This window comes from Phascolarctos cinereus, unplaced genomic scaffold (genome assembly GCF_003287225.1).
Source record: "Phascolarctos cinereus isolate Bilbo 61053 unplaced genomic scaffold, phaCin_HiC Scaffold_1;HRSCAF=81, whole genome shotgun sequence".
NCBI lineage: Eukaryota > Metazoa > Chordata > Mammalia > Diprotodontia > Phascolarctidae > Phascolarctos > Phascolarctos cinereus.
The window spans coordinates 227,469,832-227,497,429 of record NW_027555514.1 but is presented as its reverse complement, the minus strand read 5'-3'; the positions used below and the strand labels follow the sequence as shown (position 1 = coordinate 227,497,429).

General features: G+C 43.5%; 1 protein-coding gene across 2 annotated transcripts in view; it reads left to right on the top strand.

Annotated features, from left to right (window-relative positions):
- Window positions 1–27,598, top strand: part of PPM1H (protein phosphatase, Mg2+/Mn2+ dependent 1H) — a 310,397-nt gene that overhangs the window by 239,384 nt on the left and 43,415 nt on the right. For both annotated transcript variants that reach the window (XM_020990179.2, XM_020990180.2), the window contains 2 exons: window positions 19,952–20,015; window positions 26,595–26,702. In XM_020990179.2, coding sequence (XP_020845838.1) covers window positions 19,952–20,015; window positions 26,595–26,702 — 172 coding nt within the window. The remainder of the gene's footprint in view (window positions 1–19,951; window positions 20,016–26,594; window positions 26,703–27,598) is intronic.

The window sequence follows — 27,598 nt, the reverse complement described above, 5'->3', positions numbered from 1 at the left end:
GGGCGGGGATCCTTTCTCTTGCTTTCCTAGAAACTGTGGAGTAGATTGGCCTGCCCAGCTTGTATGGATTACAAAAGGTTATTGTCTACAGGACCCACAGAATGGAATTGGTCTCTTCCCTGACTTCCTTCCCTCTCCTTCCCCTCCCCCCACTTCAAATAAAGTTTCCACTGTGGTTTTTAACCTCAAAAGCCTACACTGGCAGCATCTGGGCCAAGGACCCACCCACTCACCGCCCTTCCTTGTCCCATTAGCACAACTGCTGTGACCCAGCTTTACTAGACCAAGTTTGGCCTATAATTACTTTGAGATTCCCCCCACCCTTTCTGTACTCTCCCCATGGACCCAGCACCCACTCTTTTCTAGCTGATGTCATCCTTGCTAGTGCCAGAAATCTAGCCACTGCTCCAAACTCAACCTCCTTCCCTCCTTCCCCATGTGGGCAGAGCCGTCATTACAGGATCCATGCACGCCGTAACTGGCATTGTGTTTTTAGGAACCTTGTCTCCTATATCACAAGCCCCAGAGCTGTCTCAGGCTGCAGTTGGCTAGCAAGAGGCTGGGTTGCTGATTTTGAAAGAGCAGTTTCCCACAGCTGGCTCCATGGCACAAGGTCCTGAAGCCTGTGGCTGCCCGTGGGTGGCTCGTCTTTCCCATGGAAGGAGTGTGTTCCTGCTCCAGCCACACGCGGCTTTCTGAGCCAAGCCAGGAGAGGCTAAAAAGGGCATCTCTGCCAGGAGGGAAGCAGCTGTTCCAGGGCTGAGGGGGGCTGGACGGGTAGAAGCCACACAGAGGGAAGGAAATGCTAATCATACAAATGATGCCATCGAGAATCTAGGTAGTTTCATTTGTAAAATGTGTGGTATGGGACTCCTTCAAACTAGTCTGTCCCTGCCTTTTGTAGTATTCTTTTAGGAGAGCTATGCCCTGAAAAGCAGCATGTTAATGGAAAGAGATCCCTTCTAGTTCTAAATCTCGTGAGAACAGATGCCCTCAGCTAGAAGTTGATACTTCCCTACAATTGAGTTTTAGGGAGATTGTGCCTTAGAGAGGAAGGAGGCCTGGTGTCTGAATCCAGTTCTCCCAATAGCAAGTTGCTTCCTCTGTCCGGGTGGACTTGATCTCTAAAGCTCATTCCTCTTCTGAATCCATCTTCCTGTGTTTCCACAGCTGCCGCTGGCTTAACTCTGTGGCAGAGGGTAAATCACTTAACTTATCTGATTCTCAAGTTTTTTTGTGTTTTTGTTTTTGTTTTTTCATCCATAAAATGTGGCAGCTAGAATCTCTTGGGATTGAATTAAGAGCATGCTTTCTGTTGTTCTCTGGGTCCCATCTTTTCTCTCCTCTCTTCTGTTTCTCTTCTTCTCTTTCTCTCTTCTGCATGTGCCTAGGCTATGGAATTTAAGGAATTTTTGCCGGGAAACTCAATGACATCATTTCTCATGTCACCATTCTCTGGGACTAGTAATGTAAAATAACCCCTTCCCATCCTTCTAGATAATAAAATGGGAGGGGAGAGTGGAAAAGAAAATGTTTGCAATGCTAGGAGCTACTTAGAAACTAAAAATATACTCAGCAGCAAAAGGTTTAATTTTTTTTTTCTTACTAATTTTCTTTCTTCAGTCACCCTGAGATAGGAAGCATGAGTCCATCACATCCCTCCCATGCCGCCTCTTCCATCCCCAACAAGGGTGTTTGGGGAGGGGCCTGTTTTCTCCTTTCAGACCTTATGGAGCCTTAGCCACTTTATATGGGAGAGCCATGTCCCTGGGGGTCACTGGTTGGGAAGCAGAGAGGATGGCCTCCTGGGGGTGAGCACTAAGCCATTTTGTATGTCAAACGGCTTCCCTGCCCGCCTCCTCTCTCCCCGCTGCCACCCGGACTGATGCCAGCCTGTTTGGCAGGCTTGTCCTTGTCTCTCTGGCTTTTGCTTCCTAATGGGCTGGGTTGAGGGGGGAGATGGTCTTTCAGCCTCTGAGTGTCTGATTAAAAGGCAGCTTCCCTCTCAACCCTTCCCATTTTGTTTTAGATGGCCTTTGGGCCTCACCCCCACGGCCATTTGCCCAGGGGGTCTCGGAGCGGCTGACCCCAAAAACAAGGGTAGCGGTAGCCTCGCCACCCGAGATGCCGCAGTGGACAGAGGCTGCAGCTCTCCGACGTGACCGCTCCCTGATTCCTGCATGCTCTTCTGCGTGTCCTTTGGACAGCCTTGGCCAGGCTGCCTGACAGGGGAGTGGATAAGCAGATTGAGGATGCTTTAATAAGCAGGCTCCAGCGCTGCACCCGCATTTAATATAAATTGATTTATTGAATCAAGCACAGAAGCCCTGTTACGGAAACCTCAGGCTTTATCCTCCAGAGAGCCACCTAATAAAACAGGCCCAACTGACACTCCTGATTAGCTTTTCCACTGATCCCAAGGCAGGTTTTAAAGGGACAGTATCCCTCTTTTAGGCTTGAATTTATCTGTTGGCCATGCCTGTGGCCTAATTAAGTTGTATTCAGAAAAGCCTCAAATTTCCTAACAGCTGGACTTCTGAGTTTCAAAGAGTAATTTAAAAAACCCTGCAACCCTCTTTCTTTTTCCTGCTTCTTTATATCATTTAAAATTTTTTAAATTAATTTTTAACTAAATTTTAAAAATTAAAGTTTTTCCATTCATAAGCATCTCTTTTTTCCCTACCACTTTTTCCTCACTTGAAAAAACAAACAAATATCCTTTTAATAAATATGCCTAGTCCAAATTCCAACGTTGTCCATGTCCAATAATGCATGATCATTGGACATATATGTGGTCCATGTCTCTTCTCTTCCAGGTGGATAGCATTCTACATCATCTGCCCTCTGGAATCAAGATTAATCACTGCTTTAATCAGTTTTAAAGTCTTTCGAAATTCTCTCTTTTTTTAAATGTTATTGTTATTGTATAATTTTTTCTCCTGGTTCTGCTCACTTTACTTTGCATCAGTTCATATGAGACTTTTCCAACTTTCTCCAAAACTATTCCTTTCATCGGTTCTTAAAGCAGAGTAACGTTCCATCACGTTTATTGTTTCTTATAGCATAACAGTATCTCATCACATCCACGTATTACATTTTGTTTAATCATTCTCTATCAAGTGATGAGCTGATATAAATATTTTTGTATTCCGTCATGTCTTTGACCCAAACTTGGATAATTGCTACTCTGGCATGCCACCCCCATCTCCCCCAAATTCTGTTAACACTTTAGGGCATGGAATGAGTGCCTCCTCTGTCCTGCCTCATTCAAACTCCCAGTTGTATTGTTGTGCCTTAGATTTCAACCACATACCTTATAAAATCACCAGGGAGAGATTAAATTTTAATTTCATAATTACTTCACAAGAAGGCAGCCTTTCCTCAGTCAGATCTGGTATTAATTTCCTACCAGTGACTTCCATTTTCATAATTTAATGATTATGGGCCACCTTGGCAACATTAAGCCTTTCTAGAGAAAAGGGAGCTAGGTTGTCATTTCAGGCATTGGGAACTATAATCAAGAGCTGCTTAACACATAGGTTGGGAAGGAAGGTGCAAGAGGGGGAATGGAGATAGAGGAGGAAGGGAGGGATGTAGGCCCGTGGGTATGAAGGGTTCGCCATTTGTAAAGCCCCTGTGGAAGGACAGAATGGAAGCATGGGCGGCACAGATTCCTACGGGGAGGGCATTTTTTCCACTGAGCCTCCCGGCACTAGTGATGATGAATGGTTGCTGGAGACACGCGTGGTCTGCAACTTTTCAGGAACCCTGGCTCTAGTTGCAGGAACAGCGGGAGAGGGAGGACTGACCTGCTGTGTGCAACATATCACCTGACAGTGATGAATGACTTGCCTCCCACACTGCTTCCCTACTCCCCTCTGTGCACAGGGGCAACAGCTAGAGCTGGGGTCTTTGCAGGTGGTGGGAAGCCCAAGCAGATGGTCATTGTCAGACCAGAGAGGAGGGAGAAGAAGAAAAGTGATGCTTGGGTGCGTCTTTTCCCCTCCCCTGTTCCAACGTCAGTGACAACTTGAAGGTGAGCACTATAAAGTGAAGCCGGCAGTAAGTAACCAAAGGGTTTAAAAGTTACAAACAAGTGCCGTAGGACCCCCGAGGTAGGAAGCACCAAGTAAAGGTGGGTCCATCATTCATTCTTCCCATGCCTCCTTAAACAGTCAAAGGGAACTCTGATGGAGGCATGTTGAAATGCTAAGGGAAAATATCAACCCCCCCCCCCACGTCCCTATCTCCGGCGCCTGTGTTCTTTTGGGGAAAAGGAGAAACCTTTTTGTAATCTGAGGATGCTGAGTACTAGAATTCCTACAGAAAAACCTGCAGTTCTTCCTCATAGCCAACAGAGAGAAGAAACCCTATGGATATGAGAAAGCAACTCAATAAGGCAGAAGGACCAAATGGGCGAGTTCACCTTGCCATAGGTGGTGTAGTGTAGCCCCATTCCTAAAGACTCTGGTCCTTCTTTAAAGATGGCCCATGTTGGGGCAGCTGGCTGGTACAGTGGATAGAGCTCTGGCCTTGGAGTCAGGAGGACCTGAGTTCAAATCCAGCCTCAGACACACAGTACTCACTAGCTCTGTGACCCTAGGCAAGTCACTTAACCCCAAATGCTCACCAAAAAAGCAAAAAAAAAATATGGCACGTGTCACACAGTTCATTTCACTCTGTGACAGAAATACCAGTTAATCCAGCAAGCATTTATTAGGCACCTACTGTACTAGATGTTGGAAATACAAGTGCAGAGACTGAAACAATCCCCTCACATTCAAATGGGGGAGACAGCAAGTATGTATATAAATAATATAAATATAAAGTGAATAAACACAAATAGATACAGAGCAACTAAACACAAGGTAGACACTAACATTTGAGAGGAATTGGGAAAAGGCTTCCTGGGACTCTGGGAAATACTTATTAATATAAAACATTTATTAAGCAGTCAGTATGTGCCAGAAGCTGGGGATAAAAAGAAAGGTTAAAGCTGCCCTCAAGGAGTGCTCATCCTTGTGTAAGGAAGATGTATAAAGGAATCACAGACAGAGTACCAGGCCAACGTCCTAGAACGTCATCTCTTCCAGTCTTCTGCCTCTGGAGAGGCCTGGGCCTCAGCTTTCAAAGGCAGATAGTTACCTAATCATTTTTTAAAAAAAGAATCCTAGGTAGGGAGTAACCACCCACTTCTTCTCCAGTGTCTTCTGGCCATTATTGCTGGGGAGCTCTAATGCTGTTTTAATTTCTCGTCATCATCGAGGGGAGGTTTTGTCGGTTCCTTTTCCCTGCCAGCCCCTTCCCTTTTCACTCAGTTTGGAAGGATGGGATTGATTCTTTCAGATCAAAGGCAGTGACCCAGGGGAGACCCTAGATCTCTAGGCGTTGTGCAGTACCAGTCTAAGTACCTTTCATGAGAAAGATCTCAGCCAGCCAGCTGTGTGGCTGCCGCCCTCAGACAAGTAAATGAAAGGTTAGTTCTGAGTACGGCTGAGGTTTTGTGTGCTTGCCTCTGAAGGCCTGAGCACAAAATCTCTCTGTTGGACCTGGAAGCGTCTGTAACAGGGATGCTGGATGTTATTTTTATGGAGGCTAACATTTGATCTCACAGCCATCCGTTTCTTTTGCCATGATAAGATCAGAGGAAAAACATCAGAAAAACCATCAAGGGATAACTCCTCAGCCCTTTTCATTGTTGGCCTCATTGGCCTGGCTCAATGGTCTTAGGACCAGGCTGGTCTCTGTACTCTCCCCAGAAAGCTAAGTTCATATCCTGCTAAGATCCAGTCAAAGGAAGATAAAATACCAAGAGTCCTCGTGCTGGGTAACCTGATGGATAGATCCCTGGGCTGGAGCTCTATGGGGCAGCTTTGAGTTTTAGCTAAACTGCTAAGTAACATAATAGTCCTCCCTCCTCCTCATTTTCTTTCTTCTTCACCCCTTCTCCTTCCTTCTGTCTTCTCCTTACTCTTCCTTCTCTCTTCTCTTCCTTCATCCTTCTCTTCTCTCCTCCCCCATCCTTTTCTGCCCTCCTTCTCTGCATCCTTCTCCCCCATCCTCCTCCCTGTCTCTCCCTTCCTCCTTCCTTCTCTTCCCCTCTCCTTTACTTCTCCTTCTTCCTCCTCCCTCCTCTTTTTCTCCCTTTTTCCCTCCTCCTGTTCCCCCTACCTTTCCATTTCTCCCTCTTCTTTTTCTCCCTCTTCCCTCCTCCTGCTCCCCCCCTACCTCTCCATTTCTCCCTCTTCCCTCCCCTTCCTCCTTCCTCCCCCACAGATATAGTTAGAAAAAAAAAAACACCTTCCTATTGATGAAGCAGTGCCTCTCTGCCCTCCTAAGTGGCCGATGGTAGTGTAATTGTAATAGGATGAGCTGGGTCAGACTAATCATGGGCAAAGCTTCCCACAGGACCTGGCACAGAGTACAAGCTTAATAAATATTATTGACCGACTGCCTGAGAAAGTCGGAATTGTCCTAAGATCCTGATGTCTGTCTATTCTCCTTGAAGGCCATATCCTCAAGACTCTAGGTGTGATGTAAGCCACAGATCATGTGCTCAGGAAATTTGACTTTGGGACCAGCGGGTATTTCTGTTGTTGTTTTCCTAGAGACAAAGGACCGCTGCATTTCTGCCTAGTCTAAGTGACTGAAAACCCTCCATCCGAGCCTGAAATGTCAACGTGAAGGTTGTTCTTTATACCCAGTGGTAGTCCGGGTGATTGAAATAACAGACTTCACACTGCAACTAAGTCTGTCTTGTTCATTTTATAGCTACCCTGCCACGGATAAGTTGAAAAGTATGGTACATGACTTTTTATGTGCTATGTAAAAGCACATAAAGTCTAGCTCATTAGAGTAGGGAGCAGGGTGGGAACAAGCTCTTTCAGATTCAGTGCAGTTTCCTTTCAGCAGACATTTATTAAGCATTTGCTGTCTAAGCACTGTGACTTCAAAGACAAAAGCAGCACCTGCCCTCGGGGAGCTTAAATTCTGTTGGGGGGGGAGGGCAGGAGGAACATGACAGATTGTGCACAGAGAAGTGAATACGAAATAACCAAGAAAGACAGATTCCCTCACTGGGGAAGGGATTACAAGTGGGAACATCAGGAAATGCCTTTTGTAGGAGGTGATGAGAGATGAGGGAGAAGAGCATCCCAGGTATTGGACCAAGAGGCGAGAAATGGAATGTTGTCTTTGGGGAATTTCATAGGGAACAAAGCCAGTCTAGCTGGAACATAGTGCAGGAAGGGGGAGCAGTAGGTAATCAGACTGGAAGCATAGGTTCGAAGCCATATTGTAAAGGTCTTTACCAGCCCCGCGCAAGCGTTTGTATTGTATTCTGTCCTAGAGGTAATAGGGACTCAGTGCCCTGTAAGCTTCTTGATTGGGGGAATGAAGTGGTCAGAAATGTGCTCTAGGCATATTTATTTGGCAGGTGTGTAGAGGATGGATTCTAGCAGGAAGAGTCTGAATGCAGGGATCCCAAATTAGGCTATTGCAATAATTCATAGGAAAGGTAGTCAGAGCCTAAGGGAAGAGTGACTGTCATGTGAGCAGAGAAAAGGAGATGGCATGATTAATGTTGAGAAAGTAGAATTGACAGGACTTGGGAACTGATTAGCTCCAGTGGGGGGTGAAGGTGAAGAGCCATTGGATGACTCCTAGATTCCGAACCTGGAAGACTGGTGTTGGCATTCATTGCTTGGTTATTGTCCTCTGTTCTTTAAGAAGACCAAGATGACATCACCGTGTTAGAGTCAAGTTGTAGTGTGTCAGACTGAGGCTGAATAGACAGGGAGACTAGGAAGGGTGTGGGTTTAGGGGAAAAGATAAGTTGTGTGTTACGGATGTTGAATTTTGAGGTGTCTTTAGGAAAGGCTGGAGAACAAAAACGATGAGGTAGATTTGTTCTGAGGATAGTTCCCTGATCATCATGATGAGATTGAAGGGGGGGGGTTGTGGCACTTTGGAGAGCATCCCACTGTGTTAGGAGTGGACATGCCCTTTGGTACCACCTCATGGAATGCATCCTTTCAGGAATCGTGTCAGGAAAGGAACATTTTCTATCTGAGTCTCTATGTCCAGTGCTGAACCTAAGATGATCAGTTGCTGTGGGATTGTGCTAGCCTTTTCCCTTTTGCCTTTTTTCCCCTAGCGCTATCCTAACAAAAAAAGTGGGACGAGGCTGGAGGGGGAAGCTAAGATGAGAAGCCAGTAATTTCTCCCATGTGCCAAAGGCACGTGATAGATGTAGGGAGAAATGTTTTTTAATCCATGTGGCTTGGGTAATTAGAAGAATTATTGTCCCCAGCTTGGAGAGAGGCAGTGGTGTGTCCTCTCTAACCAAGTGGTAGCTGTGTAGAGAGGAACCATGTGGTCCAAATGGTGCGATTGTAGTGAGAAGAGGATTCTCTGGGTCAGTTCTAGTCTCTTGAGAAAAAGAAAATTGTGTACATGATTCCTGAACTCAGGTCAGGTTGGACAGTCACTACCTGGGGAGCAGCGTGGGAGAACATGGACCCAAACTTTGACCTCTACTATTAATTGTGAGTTATTCAAACAGTATAAGTCTAATGGAGGAAAATTGACTAGCCTCTTCAGTTGAATTTTCTTTCCAGAGGAATGGAGTACCTGCCTTCAGGGTTGAACTATAGAAGTAGATTCCTCTGTGGGTCTTTGGTGTCAATGGTAGGACAACAGAGTAGTACCATAAGTTGGGATGCCTGTATGGATCGTGGGGTGAAAATGAGACAAGAATATTGAATGGTTGCTTCCCTAGTAGCTTCAAAGTCATGTCCATTCTGAGAGTAATCTAAACTATAAGGTGGTGTTATGATTCTGGAAGACTTTAATACCTCAATAGAAGACGGGATCCACCAGAGGTAAAGGAGAATTTTATAAATTGTTTCTTGGCAACTAAGAGTTCTTTCTATGTTTTCTGAATTTTCTGCAGGTTGGAATAAAGATTGTCCTATAACCAGTAGATAGAGGCAGCTAGGTGGCTCAGTGGATAGAGTGCTGGGCCTGGAGTCAGGAAGACTCATCTTCCCAAGTTCAGATCCAACCTCGGACACTTACCAGCTGTGTGACTTTGGGCAAGTCACTTAAATCTCTTTTGCCTCAGTTTCCTTAAATGTAAAGTGAGCTAGAGAAAAAAAATGGCAAACCAGTGTCTTTGCCAAGGAAACACCAACTATGGTTACAAAGAGTTGGACACAACTGAAAACGACTAAATGTCAACAACAACATAACCAGTATATGCATTTTATAACATTAGTGCTAATATAGGATCAATCATATGTATGTATATGGATCTGGACATGAGCCATATTTGGAAATTTCCCAGAGTTCTGAGAGTGTGCTGAGCCAGAGGTTGGACTGTGGGCCACTGGGCCATGGATTTGCACAAATTCATAAATAAATATCCTCCTCTAAATGGAACGGAGCTAAGTTCATCTGATGTTTATTGCCGCCACTTCCCTGGGCCTCATTTTTCCCATCCACAGAATGTGAAGCTTGGACCAGATGGCCTCTGAGACCCCTTCCAGGTCTGTATCTGTGATCCCACGATCCCAGTTAGTTGTTGTTCAGTCATGTCCAACTCTTTGTAACCCTGTGGACCAATTGTCCATGAGGTTTTCTTGACAGAGATACTGGAACGGTTTGCTACTTCCTTCTCCAGTTTTATGCAGGCAGAGTTTACGCGAAGTAAGTGTCTGAGGTCAGATTTGAACTCTGGTCTTTCTGACTGTAGGCCCAGTGCTCTTATTCACTGTGCCATCTAGCTGCCCCATGATCCCAATTAGACGTGTACTCAAAGGTCTTAGAGGGGAGGGTGGGAGCCAGACTGTTGGGAGGCCTGGGGCATCAGGCAGGTAGATGACCGCTCTCCCATCCATGCAAAGCCAGCTCCTTGCTCCCAGTGCCTTCTGCCTTTTAGTTGAAAATTGGTAGCAGTCATGTCACCTCTCAACTACCAGTGACCTGACCACATCTTCTACCTAAATGTCCCACGGTGTCACACTGTTAGATGGATACCCTAACCTATTCAGATACCCCATCGCTGGCTGGGGAAGGCAGTTAGCTTGGTACTGTGCTCCAGCCCTCCATTGTCTTCGCCTCTCCATTACTGTGTGTGCTGAGGATGCCGGGCTTTTTGATTTCTGTTTGGCCTCCCAGTTTATACATAGTGACCTGGCCTAGAAATAGTACAGTGTCATTGTAATCTATATTTTCCTCCCCCCCCCCCAAGAGAAATCACTCAAGAACATAAAACGCTTTTCACCATTAGGCTTTCCATATACCAAGGACCTCAGGTTCATATCCACTAGGGAGTTTGAGTGGTATTGATCATAACATGTGAATCTTCTAAGTGCTGATGTGCATGAAGCAGATAATGAAATATGGGAATAATTTCCAAAGTTTATGAATTCCTTCAAAATGGATATTACCTTTTTTCCCTCATTGTCATTTGGAAATTTAGGTGTTTGTCTTTTTTTTAATTTGGAGATTTTACCAGTTTACTCCTTATTTTAAGGGAACATGTAGCACTTCAAAGTTCAGTTTAAATTTTTTTAAGTATCTTTTCCTTAACCGTGTTCATGAGCATTTCATTTGTGTGGGGGTACTTCAGTACGGTAGAACCCTACTAGATGGCTCTCTTACAGATTCAGGACATTTCCTCAAGCGTAGCTGCTGCTGTTGTTGCTGTTGCTATTTTTCAGTCATTTCAATCATTTACAACTCTTCGTGACCCCATTTGGGGTTTTCTTGGCAAAGACACTGGAGTGGTTTGCCATTTCCTTCTCCAGCTCGTTTTATAGATGAGGGAACTGAGGCAAACAGGGTTAAGTGACTTGCCCAGGGTCACACGCCTAGTTAAGTGTCTGAGATTTGAACTCAAAAAGGTGAGTCTTCCTGCCTCCATGCCTGGCACTCTATCCACTGTATCAAAGCCTGAAGTAATGTACTTACCAAAGATCTCAAGCCTGTGCGCCCACCTAAGCCATTCAGAGTCCTCCAAGTTATATTATGCAGCCCTTTGCCAACTAACATATAATCATGTTAATGAGTCTCTGAGAAAAGAACAAATTTAAATGGCACTCAGGTACTTCATGATGGAAGCTTACACGTGCAGTATGAATTGGAGACCAGAGACCTGTGGCACTGGTACTTTGCATCTCCCCAGAATGAGAATGATAAAGGATGCTAATAAGCCCCATGCTTACTGAAAGTATCTTGCCCAAAACAGCCATGAGCTGTGTATTTCTCAGCCTGTGGGAAGTGGCGTTAGTTTGTGAGTTAATCTCCTCTTTTCCCTCTTGTCTGCCATAAGCTTGATCCAGGTTAATACTCCTGATTCAGTATCTAATCTGTCCATCATTCTGGAATATTGAGGTTTGGTCCAAAGGAGATTTTGAACACTTTTTTAGAATCCTTTCTGCAGGAATCTTTGAAAATTAGGAAATGGGAGCCCCATTAAAGCAGAAAGTTAGAGAAACAGCAAGGTTTTTTGGATTTTGATTCAAAAGACCTGGATTTGAATTCTAGCTCCTATACTAACTGAAAACAATGGCTCCACTTACCTTACAGGGTTTCAGTGAGGAAAGCACGTTATAAAAACTGTAAAATGAATGTGAGCAGTTGTTCTTGTTGCTAATTAAATTAGACCAGACCTAACAAGATACACTTCGACCTGAGCAAGTTGGCAGGTTTTAAGACAGTCAAGTATATAGCAGTGATCTTACCTTTACTTAGCTGCCTGGTTACAGTCTGAGTCTGAATCTTCTGGACATGTGCAGTTTGCCAAAGTAGAAAGGGGACCAAGCAATTTGTTGCTGATCCTCCATTCACTCTCTCATTGAAAGACGGTGTCAGGGAGCCTCCCTGAATTCAGTCAGTAGTCACTTTTAGTTATGCCATGGGAATGGCAGAGCACATTATGGTAAATGGTTGTAATGGAATATCATTTCGCCATGAGAAATGCTGAAAAGGGACAGTTTCAGGGAAACCCAGAAAGTCTTACATTCCTTGCTGCAAAGAATAATTAGAAGAATCACAAAACAATTTATATTATAACAGCATATTAAAGACAAACAACTTGAAGGCAATAAGAACTCTAATCAACACAATGACCAGCCATGATTCCAGAGGACCTAAGATAAAGCTTCCTTCTCCACTCCTGACAAAAAAAGTGACGGACTCAGGGTGCAGATGAGATATATATTGGATATGGCCAATGAGGGAATTTGTTTTGTTCAACTATGCATGTTTATCACAAGGATTTTTTTTTTTGCTTTTATTTTTTCAATGGGAGGAAAGTGCTAAGCGCGAAGGAGAGAAAATGGATTTTTGCTCATTGAAAAAAGTTTTAAAAAATTAATCATTCCAAGAACCTAAAATACCTGCTTATTTTTTGAGGTCTTTGGGTGAGTCTGCTTTTGACCCATCCAGGTGCAAGTCATGGCTTCATCCATCCTTCAGCTCTGGGCAGGCCAAACTCTTTAACTTTTCTGATGTAGAAAACTAGAAGGTGATAAAGGGCTGAACCAGAGTTGTGCAATTGTAAATGTCAAGAAGGGGATGGGTAGGAAAGATGCACTTTAAGGTTTATCTCCAATCTTTCTCACGGTATCCCTTTGACATGGTATGGTGGAAATATAGTTACAGATAAGGAACTGAGGCTTTGGAAGGTTATGACTTACCCATCATCATATTGATTACCCAAAGAACTAGGATTCAGATCCTAGTCTCTTATTGTGAAAACTAATGTACTTTTTGTACTCTGCCATGCTGGAATCTAGCTCATATCACCCTCCGCAAGTGGTGATCTAGTCTCTGTTTGAACACTCCCCCTGACAGAGAACTCATAACCCCATTCCGTTTTCAGGGGGCTCTGACATGAAGTTTTTCCTTGGATTGAACTAAAAATCTGTTTTCCTATAACATCGGCCCACTGGTCTTTGTTCTTCCCTAGGTGATAGGATTTAGAGAGGTTAAATGCTTTCTTGGTGTAAGCTAAACTGAAAATTTAAATGGAGGTCCTCTAACTCTCAAGTAAGTGCCCTATACTGTACCACTTTGAAGATGGTAATAATCACACACACATATTCTCTCTCTCTCTCTCTCTCTTCTCTCTCTCTCTCTCTCTCTCTCTCTCTCTCTCTCTCTCTCTCTCTCTCTCTCTCTCTCTCTCTCTCTCTCTCTCTCTCTCTCTCTCTCTCTCTCTCTCTCTCTCTCTCTCCCCTCCCCCTTCTCTTCCTCCCTCCCTGTTTTCCTCTCCCTTCCTCCTTCCTTCTCCCTCCCTCTCTCTCTGCTTCCTACAATCCAAACATCCCCAGTTGCTTTGACCCTTCCTTATATGATTTCCAACCCCTTCACCACACCTCTCTTTGTGTGAGAATGTAGCACTCATCATTGTGTGTACCACTCTATATGTGTTCTGACCTGTGCAAAGTTCTGGGGAGGGTTATCTCCCTTGATGTAGATAATGTATTTATCTTAATGCGGCTTGTGATTGCATTAGTTGTCTTACCAGCTGTGCTGTTATTGTACTAACAGAAAACTTTTGGGTTCCGATGAAAGGCTAAAGAAACAAGTTACGTCATGATGAGAATATGCCCCTGACAGTATCCAGAAGAGGGTAACCAGTATGGTGAAGGGGGTCTGAAACACGTCATATGAGCAGTGCCTGAAGTTAAGGAGCGTATGGAGAGCAGTCTTAATGAGAACATGATAGCTTTTTTCAAATATTTCAAGGGCTGTAGAATGGAATACCCTTATTTAAAAAATGCAGTTAAGCAAGAAAAACAAATACATTGGCCCTGTCTGACCTGACTCAGGCCTGTCCCTGTTTAGGTTTAAAGTCAAGACAAAATGGGATACTTGCAGATCATTCAGGAGTTAAAGCGGAGATGAAGCAGTGCCTGGCATGGCTAGAGGCAGCTCACCTCTTCATACTGAAATGTGTCTGGTCAGCAGGGCAAGGTGTGCTTATATGGCCATGGCGTTCCAGCAGATCTAAAGGGCCACAACACCACAAGCTTGGGTATTTCTGGGCCCTTAGATAACCAGGAAGGCACATCAGTAAGGCCAGAGGCCACCAAGAAACCGAATCAGCAGAGGTGTGCCTTAAGCTTTATGCGCTAAGATGTTTGTCCAGACTTCTCTCAAGATTCTGATATTAACCACTGGATGTTTTACAGTTTAAAAAGCATTGATCCCAGACTGCTAAGCCAAGCCTAAGTTTGTTTATACTAGATTTGTAGTCTCATCAATGGGGGTATTCTCTCTGACCCAGCAGGCCTTAATCCGTTCATGGCTGTCTGTCCTGTGCCAGTCTTAGCCATGTCTTCCCCTAAATTCAGAGCAGGGAAACCACCCAACGTTCTTGGGAATCTTCTCCATAGTTTCTCTTAACATTTTGTACACAGAGTTGAGCACACAGACTATCCATTGATTTCCCTCACTCTCATTCAATGATCAAGCCATCTGTCTAAAATTTTATGTGATTTAAAAAAAAATACTAAAAAAAGGGAGCCTTGGGATTCAAGAACTCACAAGAAATGATGTTGCCTGGGTGACACCAGCCCAAGAAGTCTCTGGGAGCAAATATATTGGACTTTCTCCCGCTTGTTCACACTTGTTCCATATTGAATACTGATTCACTGAGGTGAGTGATGGCCGTATGGCTTATTTTTAAGGAAAAAAAAAAAAGAAGGTGATGGCAGAGAACAAGGAAACTATTCTTTTCCAAGATCTGTTTTTTTAAACATCCTACTTGAAAAGGTAACAGAGACCGAGGTGTAATATTTGATGTTGATAATTGGCTTGTTCCTGCCTGTGAGCTTGTGTTAGTGGTCTAGAAGTTCTGCTGTCCTGTGAGACTTAATTTACTTCACCTGGGTTAGGAGTTTATTCAGAGAGCAGTTTTCATGAAATTTTCAGGGCTATTAAAACTACCCTAGGCCCGTCTCTGTGGAGCTCAAAGCATTCTCCAATCATTGAACCAGTAGTCACTCTCTATTGCCTACCATATTAAGTCCAGATTCCTCTGCCTGCCTTTCCAGGATCTCCATCACCTGACCTCCTCAGCCAGCTTATGTAACCTCATTTCCCACTGCTCTCCAGCTCAGAACAGAGCTTTGCAGAGCTGTCTGCTGCTTGAGTTAGGCAGAATCTTCAACATCATCCAGTTAACCCTCCGGCCTCATTGTACATGATAATAATAAGACCAATGATAGCCAGCATTTATATTATGCATTAAGGTTTGCAAAGTGCTCTACAAAAATATCTCATCAAGGGGCAGCTAGGTGGCGCAGTGGATAAAGCACCAGCCCTGAAGTCAGGAGGACCCGAGTTCAAATCCAACCTCAGACCAAACACTTGATACTAGCTGTGTGACCCTGAGTAAGTCACTTAACCCCAATTGCCTTAAAAAAAACAAAAAAAAAAATCTCATCTGATCCTCACAACGACCCTGGGAAGTAGATACTATTATTACCCTCATTTTATAGATGAGGAAACTGAGGCAGACAGATTAAATGACTTGTCCAGAGTCACAGAACTAATAAAATCCTGGGATCAGATTTGAAGTTGTGTCTTCCTGACTCCAGATTTAGCTCTCAACTCACTGCACAGCCCATTTGAAGGAACTTGCCCAAAATCACAATAACTAGCATTTGGCAAAACTGGGCATTTCACCCAGTTCTTCTGACTATTTTGTATTCTTTGCCCTATTCCAAGTTGCTCTGCTCCAGTGAAGCCAGGCTTTTCCTGTTCCGGAATGGGCCAGGCTCATGCTAGTCCCCTCTCCTGGGCTGCCAACTGATCCCTCTACTCAGATTATCCCCACCCGCCAAAGCTTCCTGTGTTCCTGGAAGGCTTAACTGGCCAGCCCGGCCCATAGTTGTTGTCTCCCTTTGCCCAATTCATAATGATAAATCACTGAGGTAGGTGTGCAAACTAACGGCCTCATGTTTGTTATTTGACATTACCCAAGTGTACATCCTGTTTCCCCAGGTAAATAGTTAGGACAGGGGCTATGTTGCTGGGGAAGAGGGGAGGGAGAGAGTGTTGTGTGTCTGTCCCACACCACGTAAGGCACGTAGTGGAGGGCTGAGTCAATGAGTTGAATAATTTAACTGCTGCTAGTCGATTGTGTAGCTTGCAAATCCATTCAAACCCTAGGAAACCCTGAAAGTATAAAAATTAAAGAAAAAAAGAGAGCCGTCTGTTCAAAGACTTTTAAAGCAGCATTATATGCTGTCACAGAAATACTGGAAACAACCTAACTGCCCAACAAAAGAGAGATGGTTAAATAAATGATGGCATATTAATCTAAATCCATTAATGGAATACTATAATGCCATTAGGTAAGCAAGAAAAAGGAATACATAGAAACCTGGAAAGAAGATAGTGAAGTAATGCAAAGCGGAAAAAGCAAAGCCAGAGGAATGAAGGGCTCACTCCCCACCACACTAGCCAGGGCCACATAAGAAGAAAAGTGAATTAAAATAAATGAATAAACAAAGAATCCCAATGAGGACTTGGGAGATGACTGAAGAATGGTTAACGAATGCATTGAAGTTAACTGTAAATCATCACGAGACAGAGTTAGTTGGTTGCACTGGTGTTCCAAGTTAATTTTTTAATAAAATAGAAATAGAGGATAGGGATTAGACCTGTGATTTCATTTAGTATAGGGAACTACCATATGAGGAGGCTGCCCTCTCCCAAAGCAGGTCAGCACCCTCCCTACAACTTAAAATTGTTAAATGATTTGCAGTGTGCGTCAAAAATCAGGTCTCCCTGGCCCCAGATCTGGTTTTCTAACCACTTGAGGTGCAAGAGAAGGGGAAAGAAAGAACTAAAAACAGAGCCAGTGGCCTTGGGGGATGTAGTTATTCCTGGGACTCTTGGGCACAGCTGTGGTCCTTGGCCGAGGTTACAAACCTGGGTGACTGGAAGAATAATGGTGTCTTTGACAGAAATAGGGAAGGTTTGAAAGAGTGGTAGGTTTGGGAGTGGGGAGATAATGAATTCTATTTTGGACATACTGAGTTTGAGATGTTTCTAGGATGTCCAGTTTGAAATGCCCAAGAGGCACCTGGTAAGGCAGGACTGATGCTCAGGAGAGTGACGGGGGCTGAATGTGTAGATCTGGGAGTCATCAGTATAGAGATGATCATTAAACAGGGAAGTTAATGAGTGTAGAGAGAGAAGATTGAAGGACCTAGATTAGAGCCTCAATGAATTAGAGCCACACTTAAGGGAAGTGGTCTGGTTTATGAATCAGCAAAGGAAACTGAGTGATTAAACAGGAAGAGAACCAGGAGAGAGTAGTATCACAGAAGCCAAGATAAGAGAAGGTGGTCAGCAGTATCAGGTGCAATAAATAGTTTAAGAAGGATGAGCCAAGACTGAGAGAAAGAAAATGGAAAAAAAAAAAACCTATCAGATGTGACCATTAAGAAATCATTGGTAATTTGGAGAGATAAATTTCAATTAAGTTATGATAGCAGAAGCTAGAGTTGAGGAGTGAGCAAGAGGAGAAGTGGAGATATTGAGTATACCAACCTTATTTAGGAGTTTGGTTAAGAAAGGGAGTGGAGATTAGAGAGCTGTTTCCATTTAGACTTCAGTGTGATTCTTAGAATGCTGTCATACTCGCCTTTGGAGTTCCCAAAGGCATATCTTAGCTCCGACCTCCCATCAAGAGCAAGAGTTTCTCCCCATTTCAATGTGTAGATTTCCCAGTTTAAACTCTAGGCCTAGGCAGCTTTCACTTGTACATGGTTCACAAATCTGAATTCCAACTCACCTCTAGATTAATCACCCTTTTATTCCCGCTAGGTCAAATGAAATAATGTATGTAAAATGCTTTGCAAATTACAAAGTGCCATATAAAGTTATCTGGTAATGGTGGTGGTGGGTGGTAGTACACTAGTACAGTTGCCATTGGGGCAACAATTACCTTTATGTTATTCACTTAATAGAATAAGTCAGTGAATTTTGGAAGAGCTTCTAAGAAGTTAGACCAACAGGCTGGCTTTACAAACTTGACCCATTACTTAACTGGCCTTCACAGCATCTCTCTGAAACAGTGATATCGCCATTTTGTAGAAAGAAAAACTTTGACCAAGAAGCTCATTTGCTTATTGAGACCAGTCTCTTGACTTTCACTCCAGTTGTCCACCAGACAATCCTTCCTAAACTAGGAGTGTTGTTTGTTATCTTGGGTCTTTCCATGTATTGCTAAGTTCCAGGTCACTCTCTGAGCACCTCCATTGAAACTATTGTATTTCTTCTTGGCTAGCAAGATGGCAAAGAATGGTTTTCTTTGGGGCAGCTAGGAGGCACAGTGGATAGAGCAACAGCCCTGAAGTCAGGAGGACCTGAGTTCAAATCTGGTCTCAGACCAAACACTTAACACTTGCTGGCTGTGTGACCTTGGGCAAGTCTCTTAACCCCAATTGCCTTAAAAAAAAAAAAAAGAGAATGGTTTTCTTTGTTTCCTTGCCTCGGATATGGGGAAAGTGGCATCTGACCAGCCCTGTCTGGGAATGACGATGGCAGTTCATGTGAATGTAATACTTTTCCAGTTGCAGAGTACTTTATATACATTCTCTCCCTTTATCCTCACAGCAATCCAATGAGATGGGGCATGCCAGCATTATTATTTTCATTAGCTTTGAGTCTCAGGTGAGTAATAAGGCTCAGAGAGATAGGTAACTTTCCCAAGGTCGCCAGTAGCAGAGCTGGCACTGGTGAACCCACATCCATCATCCCTTCCAACTAAACCATTGAAGTATAAACTTGCTTCTCTTTCTGTCCAATCTCTTTTGGAATTATTGCAAGCCAGAAAATGTATTCAAATCTTGAATATCTCAGCCAGCCCAGAGCCCACCAGGGACCCACTTCAGTCCCGCCATAGCTGCCCAGATCCCAGTGAATGCCCTGCAGGAACAGGCTATAGGGAGCCCTTTGTCTCTACCACTGTAGACACCATTATGCAGTTCCTACTAGGCACTGGGAAGCTACCTCTGTCAGGATACTGACATTCCCTGCACCCCATTTACCTCCCCTACTATAAACAACCAGAACCCTGTGTCATTCCAATCCTCAGGAATATTTCCCATTATACCACTTTAAAAAGTAGAGCATTACCAGCTATCATGATTTCAGGAAGAGGAGGGAATCATTGGGCCTTAACCATCTATCTGCCCTCCCATTGCTCCCAAAGACCCGCCAAGTCTCATCATCTGCTCTGCTTACGTGCCCTCCGCATCCTGGGGCCTTTCCTTCTGCACTGCTGCTGAGCTCTCCTACGTGTGTTGTCTCCCCTAATCAGAATGTGAGCTCCTTGAGAGTGTAGCCTGCTGATTTTCTCTGTTTCTATCCTCAGCACTTAGCACAATCCTCTGAACACAAGTAAACGCTTAATAAATACTCTTCTCTTCCATTCCATGGTACTCAAGGTCAGATATGCTCTAAATATCCATTCTCAAACCAGGGTAAGCTGACTTTTGTGTAAACAGCCCCTAGGCTGGAAATTGGAACCATTTCACACTCCATCCACCTATGTACTCTCACAGTTTCAGATTAATAGCAGGCATCCAATCCTTGGTTTTCGTAATTTTATTTTACTGAATGCCTAATGCTCGGGACAGAAACCTCTAGCTAATTTCAACGTAGCCGTTTATTTTCTGCAGCGAAACAGCCTAGTTTCACATTTAAATACTTGGCATTTTCTAGCTTGTCCATTTTTTTTTAAAGCACACCAGCACAAATCTGTGGATAAAATAATTCCATATAGCAAAGGAGATTGGCAGTGTAGTAAAAGGATGGAATCTCTAGGAAAATTGAGTACCTAGCCACCTGTGTCAGGGCAGTGGGTCACTAATTGAGTGCAAACCTCTTTTTTTTTTTAATGTTGTTTATCCCCCCACAGGGCATACAAAACCATTGAGGATGATGACCTGAAGTTTCCCCTTATATATGGAGAAGGCAAGAAGGTAGGCATTGTGTTTTTCCTGAATTGAAAGGATAAAGCAGTCTGCTCCCCACCATTATGTTAGCCCATGGCAGTCCTGTGTTTTCCACTCAGTATTTCTGTTTGATCATTTTGACAGCCTGAAAAAATAGCATATCAGCCATAAATCAGCCTCCTCTATTGAGATATGGTTGGTGATGGGTAGAAAGGACAATGGATTGAAAATCAGTTTTACGACAAATTTTGTCACTTAACTGTTGAGTTTGTTTTTGTTTTCTACATGCAGCCAGCACACAAAGCGAAATCTGAGACTTTGCTGTAATTAAGGCACAACTAGATTAACTTAAATTAATTACTGCTGATGTTCGGGCAGACGTGGAAGCCTCTGTTAGTGAAGCCTGGGGCCTCCTGAGGCAGTTAGCTGGGGGAGGACCTAGTCGACCAGTATTGACCCCTGCTCAGGCTCTGCATCTTAAAATGGTCTGTGAACAAAGGACTGGAGATTGAAATCCTGGAATTTAAGGGGGAGCTCTGAGTTCACACTTCAGAGAGAAACCCACCAACTCAACCATCGCCTCGCTTTGATCAGCATCCTCATTTGTTTATGTTTAGTCGTTTATGTGAGGTGTTAGATAAAGCCAGAAGAGATGGGGAATGACCACAGAAAGCGGAGCTTCAATTAATTCATGCCATTTCCAGCAGATACTGATTCTGTATCTGTCTATTATGTTTTAAGCCCAGTGGTAGGCACTGAAGATGCAGAGACAAAAATGAAGAAAACGTATTTGAGATGGGAACAGACCCTAATAACTGGGGGGAAGAGAGGGAGGGAACATATTCAGGTAGGTAGTGGCACCGGAGCTGAGAACTCACATCTAGGCAGAATTATATCTTTAAGCTTGTAGCTTTGATAAGAAGAAGATGAATCACAGAAGAAAATGTGGATTGTGTTTTGTTTTTAAGAATTTACAGAATGTTGTCTGAGGTTAAAATACATTTAGCCTCTGTTCTCCTACCCCTGTTACAGCTGGAGTATTCTGTAACTGAGAATGATCATTCAGAAACACTGTAAATGAATATGGGCCCTTCACCACTAAGCCCACATCCATGAGAGGCACCCCAGGACAGCAGATGTCACACTGATGTCACCAGGGTTCAGATTCTGGCTCTGGGCACTTCTGGTTAGGATGGTGATGGGAATGATCACAGAGGAACCCAGCAGTCCCACGTAGTCTCCAGTATATATCTAAATGGGAAGAGGGAGAAGGAAATAACACATTAACATAGTGCCTGCCATGTGCCAGGTACTGTACAAAGTGTTTTTCTTTTTAATAAATATTTTCCCATTTGATCATTACAATAACCCTGAAAGGTAGGTACTATTATTATCCCCATTTTACAGATGAGGAAACTGAGGCAAACAGAGGCTAAGTGCCTTGCCCAGGGTCATACAGCTAATAAGTCTGTGGCTAGAACTCGGGACTCACAGGCTAGAACTCGGGGTCACACAACTGATAATAAGTGTGAAGGTAGAACTCGGGAATTCTTGACTCTAGGCCTAGGCTCTATCATTGCTCTACCAGCTGCCCCCTAAAGGGCAACAAAATCATCAGTGATCAGAAAGACGGAAGAGAAACGTCATTCCTCCATCCAGTGCAGAATAGCACAAGAAGGTGGTCAGAGGTGAGTAGGTACTTACTTAAGGCAGACAGAAATCAGCACAAGCTATAGTAAAGAGCTTGCAGCCTAGGGGCACCCCGAGAAGGGAAAGCAGAAGCCACTTTGAGCTCCAGTAACTGAGGCCTTTGTCCAGGGGTAGCTCAGCCCTGGTCTGTGGGAGTGGCAGCAGGGGGCAGAGTCAGCCCCCATAGGTCACGGAAGCCACATAGAAGGCCAGGGCCAACCAGTGCAAGCCTGGAAATAAGTCCAGTGCAGTGACCAGGCCTCTGTGTCAAAGGAGGGAACGTGCAAGAGCCCAGAGATCAACACAGTGTCCAGCATCCAGCTGGAAGCCTGTCAGGGCCATAACAGGGAATGGAACCAATTCCTGATTGGGGATTGTGCAAGAGGAGGCAGGAGGGTTACCCACATTGGGGCAGCCGTGACCACAGCAGCAGGATGCAAGCTACAAAGGAGACAAGACCAAACAAGGTCGACCCCCCCATCCAAGAGTATAGGAGAAGGAGGAGCCTGACCCCAAGCCAAAGTCCCAGCCTAGAAATGAGCAAACAGAAGAAAACACCAAATACCATCGAGAAATGCTATGGGTTAAGAGACAGCAGAGAGCTTCACACAGAAGACCAAAGTAGCTACAGACAAGGTCAGATAGAACCCAGAGAAAGGAATGGCTGACCCACAGGACTTTCAGAGTAATGAGGAGGGAAGGGACAGCTAGGTGGCGCAGTGGATAGAGCGCCGGCCCTAGTGTCTGGAGGACCTGAGTTCAAATCTGGCCTCAGGCACTTGACTCCTACTAGCTCTGTGACCCTGGGCATGTCATTTAACCCCAATTGCTTCACCAAAAAAGATTAACTAGAATAACTGAAATGAGATCTTTTTTTAATGAAAATAAAACTCTGATGGAGGGGAAGAAAATAGAACATACATAGCTGAAAAAAGAAAGTAGGCAACCTTATCCAAGTAGTGAGTCACTTCACTTCTGTCTGCCTCAGTGTCCCCATCTATAAAATAGAGTTAATAATAGCATTCACCTCCCAGGTTTGTTGAGAGGATAAAATAATACAATATTTGTAAACTGCTTAGCCCAATGTCTGGCGCATAATAAGGACTATATAAATGTTATTACTGTTATTGTCGTTGTTATTGTACTCCATGAAAAACAGAATGGCATAGTAAGAATTCAGTAACCCCATGAGGCAACAAGAAATAGTAGTACAAAATCAAAAGATTGAAAAAGTGGAAGGAAGTGTTAGGTATCCATTGTCAAAGATAACTGTCCAGGAAAAGAGGTCAAGAAGAGACCAGTGTCATCAGACTCCCTGAAAATGGGGAAACTATGTTTCTTTTTGGGGGGGGGCAGTTGGGGTTTGGTGGCTTACCCAGGGTCACACAGCTAGTAAATGTCTGAGTCCGGATTTGAGCTTAAGTCGTCCTGATTGCAGGGCAAGTACTTTATCCACTATGCCTTGGAAATGATATTTCAAGAATTCGTAAAAGAAAACTTTTTGTTAGATCTAACAGAATCAGAGGGCAAAATGAGAATAAAACAGATCTGCTGGTCACCTCAGAGAAACTCCATGCTGAAAACGCCTAGGGATGTCATAACCAAATTGCAAAGCGTCTAGGTTGAAAAAATAAAAATAAAAATGCTGCAAGCATCCAGAAGGAAAGAGTTCAAGTTCTGCGGAACCGCAGTACAGATTGCATAAGGCTATATGCTGCAGCTGCTATAAAGGAGCGGAAATCTGGAAATACCAAATAGCTTTTTCCTAAAGGAAAATGGTTCTGTGATCCTTAAAGAGAATAACATAAGTAACATAAAAACCCAAGGACTGGGTATGGTTTTGTTTTTTGTTGGTTTGAAAAGAGGAATACATAAGGGAAGAAATGAGGAAGAAGGGAGAGGAATTTGCTATTTCTCATAATTGGGGTGTGTGAGAATAGTATACAAACATGGAGGAAAGTAATGGGGGCAAATGAGGGCATGAATCTTACTCTTGTCCTAACTAGAAAAAGGAGGGGTGTACACATAACAGTTCAATGTCTAAATACTCTAAGCAACTTGAAAATGGGAAGAGGGAGGGTAAAACCCAGGATGAAGTCACCAGCAAAATGAACCAGCTTCAGAGGTGGATCAGGCAGCCAGATAATACAATAGAGCCTGAAGTTGGGAAGACTCCTCTTTCTGGGTTCAAATCTGACTTCAGACATTTACCAGCTGTGTGACCCTGGGCAAGTCACTTAATCCTGATTGCCTCAGTTTCCTCGTCTCTAAAAATGAGCTAAATAAGGAAATGGCAAACCATCTGGTATCTTTGCCAAGAAAACTCCATATGAAGTAATGAAGAGCTGGACATGACTAAATAACAACAAACAAGCGCTGTGACCCTGGGCAAGTCACTTCACCTTGTTTGCCTCAGTTTCCTCATCTGTAAAAATGAGCTAGAGAAGGAAACAGCAAACTACTCCAGCATCTTAGCCAACAAAACCCTAAATGGGGCCACAAAGAGTGGGACACAAGTGGAAAAACAAAACAAACAAAAATGACAGAACAGATCAGAGGTGGGATCACTAAGTGGCTTTTGAAAGGAGATCAAAGGAGGAACACACTGCTTCTATTGTAGATCCTTAGTCTTGATCCTTTTCTTTCTCTTACTTTGTAAAGACAAAGAGGAGGGTGAAAGGACAGATTGAGAGAAGCCTGAGAAGACTAGCATAAGCCGCTACAGAGTGAAGTGAGCAAAGCCAGGAGACCAATTTCTATACAATGACTACAGTACTGAAAGAAAACAGTTTTGGAAGATGCAGCCAGTGTGTGGAGCAGTTTGCTTGACTATAGTTAATTTATTACAAAGGAAGGCTTTTGGAGAGGGAGGGGAAATTAAAGCCAAGTGTAATAATGATGGGGGAGAAAAAGAAAGAAAAGAGCGTCAGTGAAACATTTTTAAAACACGCAGAATTGAGAACAGCTCAGAAGAAGACACAGACAGGCTTGGTAGTGTTCATTCTATCATGTTAAATTTTGTATATGCTTTTTTTAAGTATACACGGGGATTTGCAGTTTCATGTAAGATCTTTTTCTTTTCGTATGTGGAAATGTTCTTGTTGTTTATTAAGTTCATAATAAAAAAAAATTTTTAAAGAAACAAGCTTTTCTGTCCTTCCTGAGGCAATAAAGTGGTCCTTTCTACATTTTGGCAAAATTTCCAACAACAAAGGTTGAAATAAAATGTTTCCTCACCTAAACAGAAAACTCAGAAGACTATATTCATTCCCTGAGCATTTTGTTGACTCGAGGCTTTACCCTTAGTAATTTTCAGAGAGCACTGTATCATCAGATGCATAGTAGTAAACAAACCTGGTAATTATTGACATTGATCCTAGCAAGCTCAGTAAGATATAACCTAGGATCACACTAAAAACACCAGGGTCTCATATCACTGCTGTTTCTCTGCTTGCTGTGATCCCACAATAGTCTATACCCTATGGTTGGGTTTTTTTTTTTATTTGAATACAAAAAATTTTAGTCTTAAAAATATTAGAGTTAAATCATCTTAAATCTTCCTCAAATAACCTAGAGGATTTCATTCTTCTGTCCTCTCTCCTCCCCCTCCTACTTTCCAGAAGATTCATGCAAAGGCAATTATTGTTTATTTTATTTTTTTAGGAATTTATGACTGTAGGATCTGGACTATTCATAGGATGACTCCATTAACTAGTAAACAGACACAGCAGAGATTTCTTTGGACTCAAAACTTGTTCCGCCAAAGAGCATAACTTAGAATCATAGAATATCAAAATTAGAGGAAGTCTTAGATATCATTTAGCCTAATCTCCCTCCCTATGTAGGAATCCCTTCTACACCATCCTTGACAGGTAGCCAATCTGGCCTTCACAGTATGCATCCATGTTTTCTAAGGTGGGAGAGAAGGAGATTCCTTTTACCTCCTTATACAATTTAGTAAAAACACCTAAAACCCACTTATTTTGTAACATGGACATCCCCTGACCCCTAATCTGGGTGGTGGTGTTCAGTCATTAGGTCATATCCAACTCTCCATGACCCCTTTTCAGGTTCTCTTGGCAAAGAGGCTGGAGTCATTTACCATTTCCTTCTCCAGCTCATTTTACGGATGACAAAACTGAGGCAGACAGGGTTTAGTGACTTGTTAGTAAGTGTCTGAGGATTTGAACCCGGGTCTTCCTGATTCCAGGCCCACTGCCTAGTTGCACCAGTCTGGGTGTAGCTCCCGCAATTCACAGTTCTTTGGTGGGGGGGTGATGTATTGTTGTTGAATGAATGAAAAAGCATTTATTAAGTGCTTACTTTATGCACAGCACTTGGGACACAAACAGAAAAAACAGAGACAGTCTAGTAGTTCAGGGCCTAATGGGAAAGACAACATATATAGAAGTGTTCAGCTGCAGCTCAGATGGAGAGGCCCCCTAATCCTCAGGGAAGAGTAGCAATGCAGATGGTAATGCATCTTATTTCATGACATTTCCATTGATAAAATCCTATAGCTTTGTGATGCTGAACTGTTTGACTGTTCCAGTGTCTCTGCTAGCAAGAGGTATTTTTTTCTGGATTTTCAGTAGCTGTGAGGAGATGAAGGTCTATTGCAGTGGCGGTTGATGATTTGAGAATTAGAACCTCGGGCAAAATGCGTAAATAGCAGTCACAGAGATGAATCAAAAGATGAACATCTGAAAGTAGCAGAGGGAAAAAGGCGCAAGGTTGCAGTCGATAGCCAAGGAGGTGGAAAGGTTGACAGGAAGAAGTGGGACATTCTCTTTCCACTCTTAGCAGCTATGTTTCCAGTGGGGTTTTTGGTTGTTTTGTGGGGTATGTTTTTTAGGGGAGAGTTCTCTGTGGCTGAGTGCTCTGGATGACCTGTGCTTCTCCTCCTCCTCCTCCTAGGCGCGGGTGATGGCCACTATTGGTGTAACCAGAGGACTTGGGGACCATGACCTGAAGGTGCATGACTCCAACATCTACATCAAACCATTCCTGTCTTCAGCTCCTGAGGTACAAGATGACTTGGGGGATACTTGTGGGTATGCCTGTAAAAAGAAAAATCCAACTCGGTGTCCAGTAGAAATGTCCACTTTCCTCATTTCTGCTATTAGAATATGCCCATTTCAACAGACATTCATTAAGCTTCTGCCATGTGCAAAGCAAGAGCCAGAAAGACCTAGTGGGATAGAGCAATGGACCCCTTCATCACACACACCCCTAACTAGAAGATCTAATATGCCTCAGTAAATTTAAGCTTTCTTGTAAAATGTATACACATACAGTCTGCTTTGGTCATTGACTTTAATGACTAGCAGAGCTGGAAAAGATATTCATAGGTCCAGTTTGAAAAAGTACGTCATGAGCTGTCCTTCCTTACTTCCAGTACTCTACTTTCAGTCTGATCCACCCATTATGCAAAGGCTTTTATTGAAACTCAGCTAGTAAATTTCCATCTTCCCTGACGTAGAGGGAATTAACACAGAGATATTGCACCAAAAGCCATTCCCCAGGGGAGGAGTGGTCCAAGGATGTGAGCAGTTTCATGGGGATGAATTGTAGACCAGTACTGAGTATGTGAATGATTACTCCATATTATGGTAATAATAATAAGAAGAAATACAAATCTAAACAACTCTTGAGGTTTTACTTCCTGCCCAGCTAATTGGGAAAGATGACAAACAGTGGGAGTATGTTGGAGGCATTCTGGAAAGGCAGGCACACTGATACCTTGTTGGAGGAGCTGTGCATTGGTCCAACCATTCTTGGGGGGAAAATTTTTGCAAATCTGCTAAGACAGTGATTAAACTCTCCATAACTTTTGGTCTAGAGATCCCACTGTCTGGCATGTACTGAAGGGAGGTCAAAGATTGGAGCGGGGGCGGGGGGAGGGGGAGATAGGGGTGGGA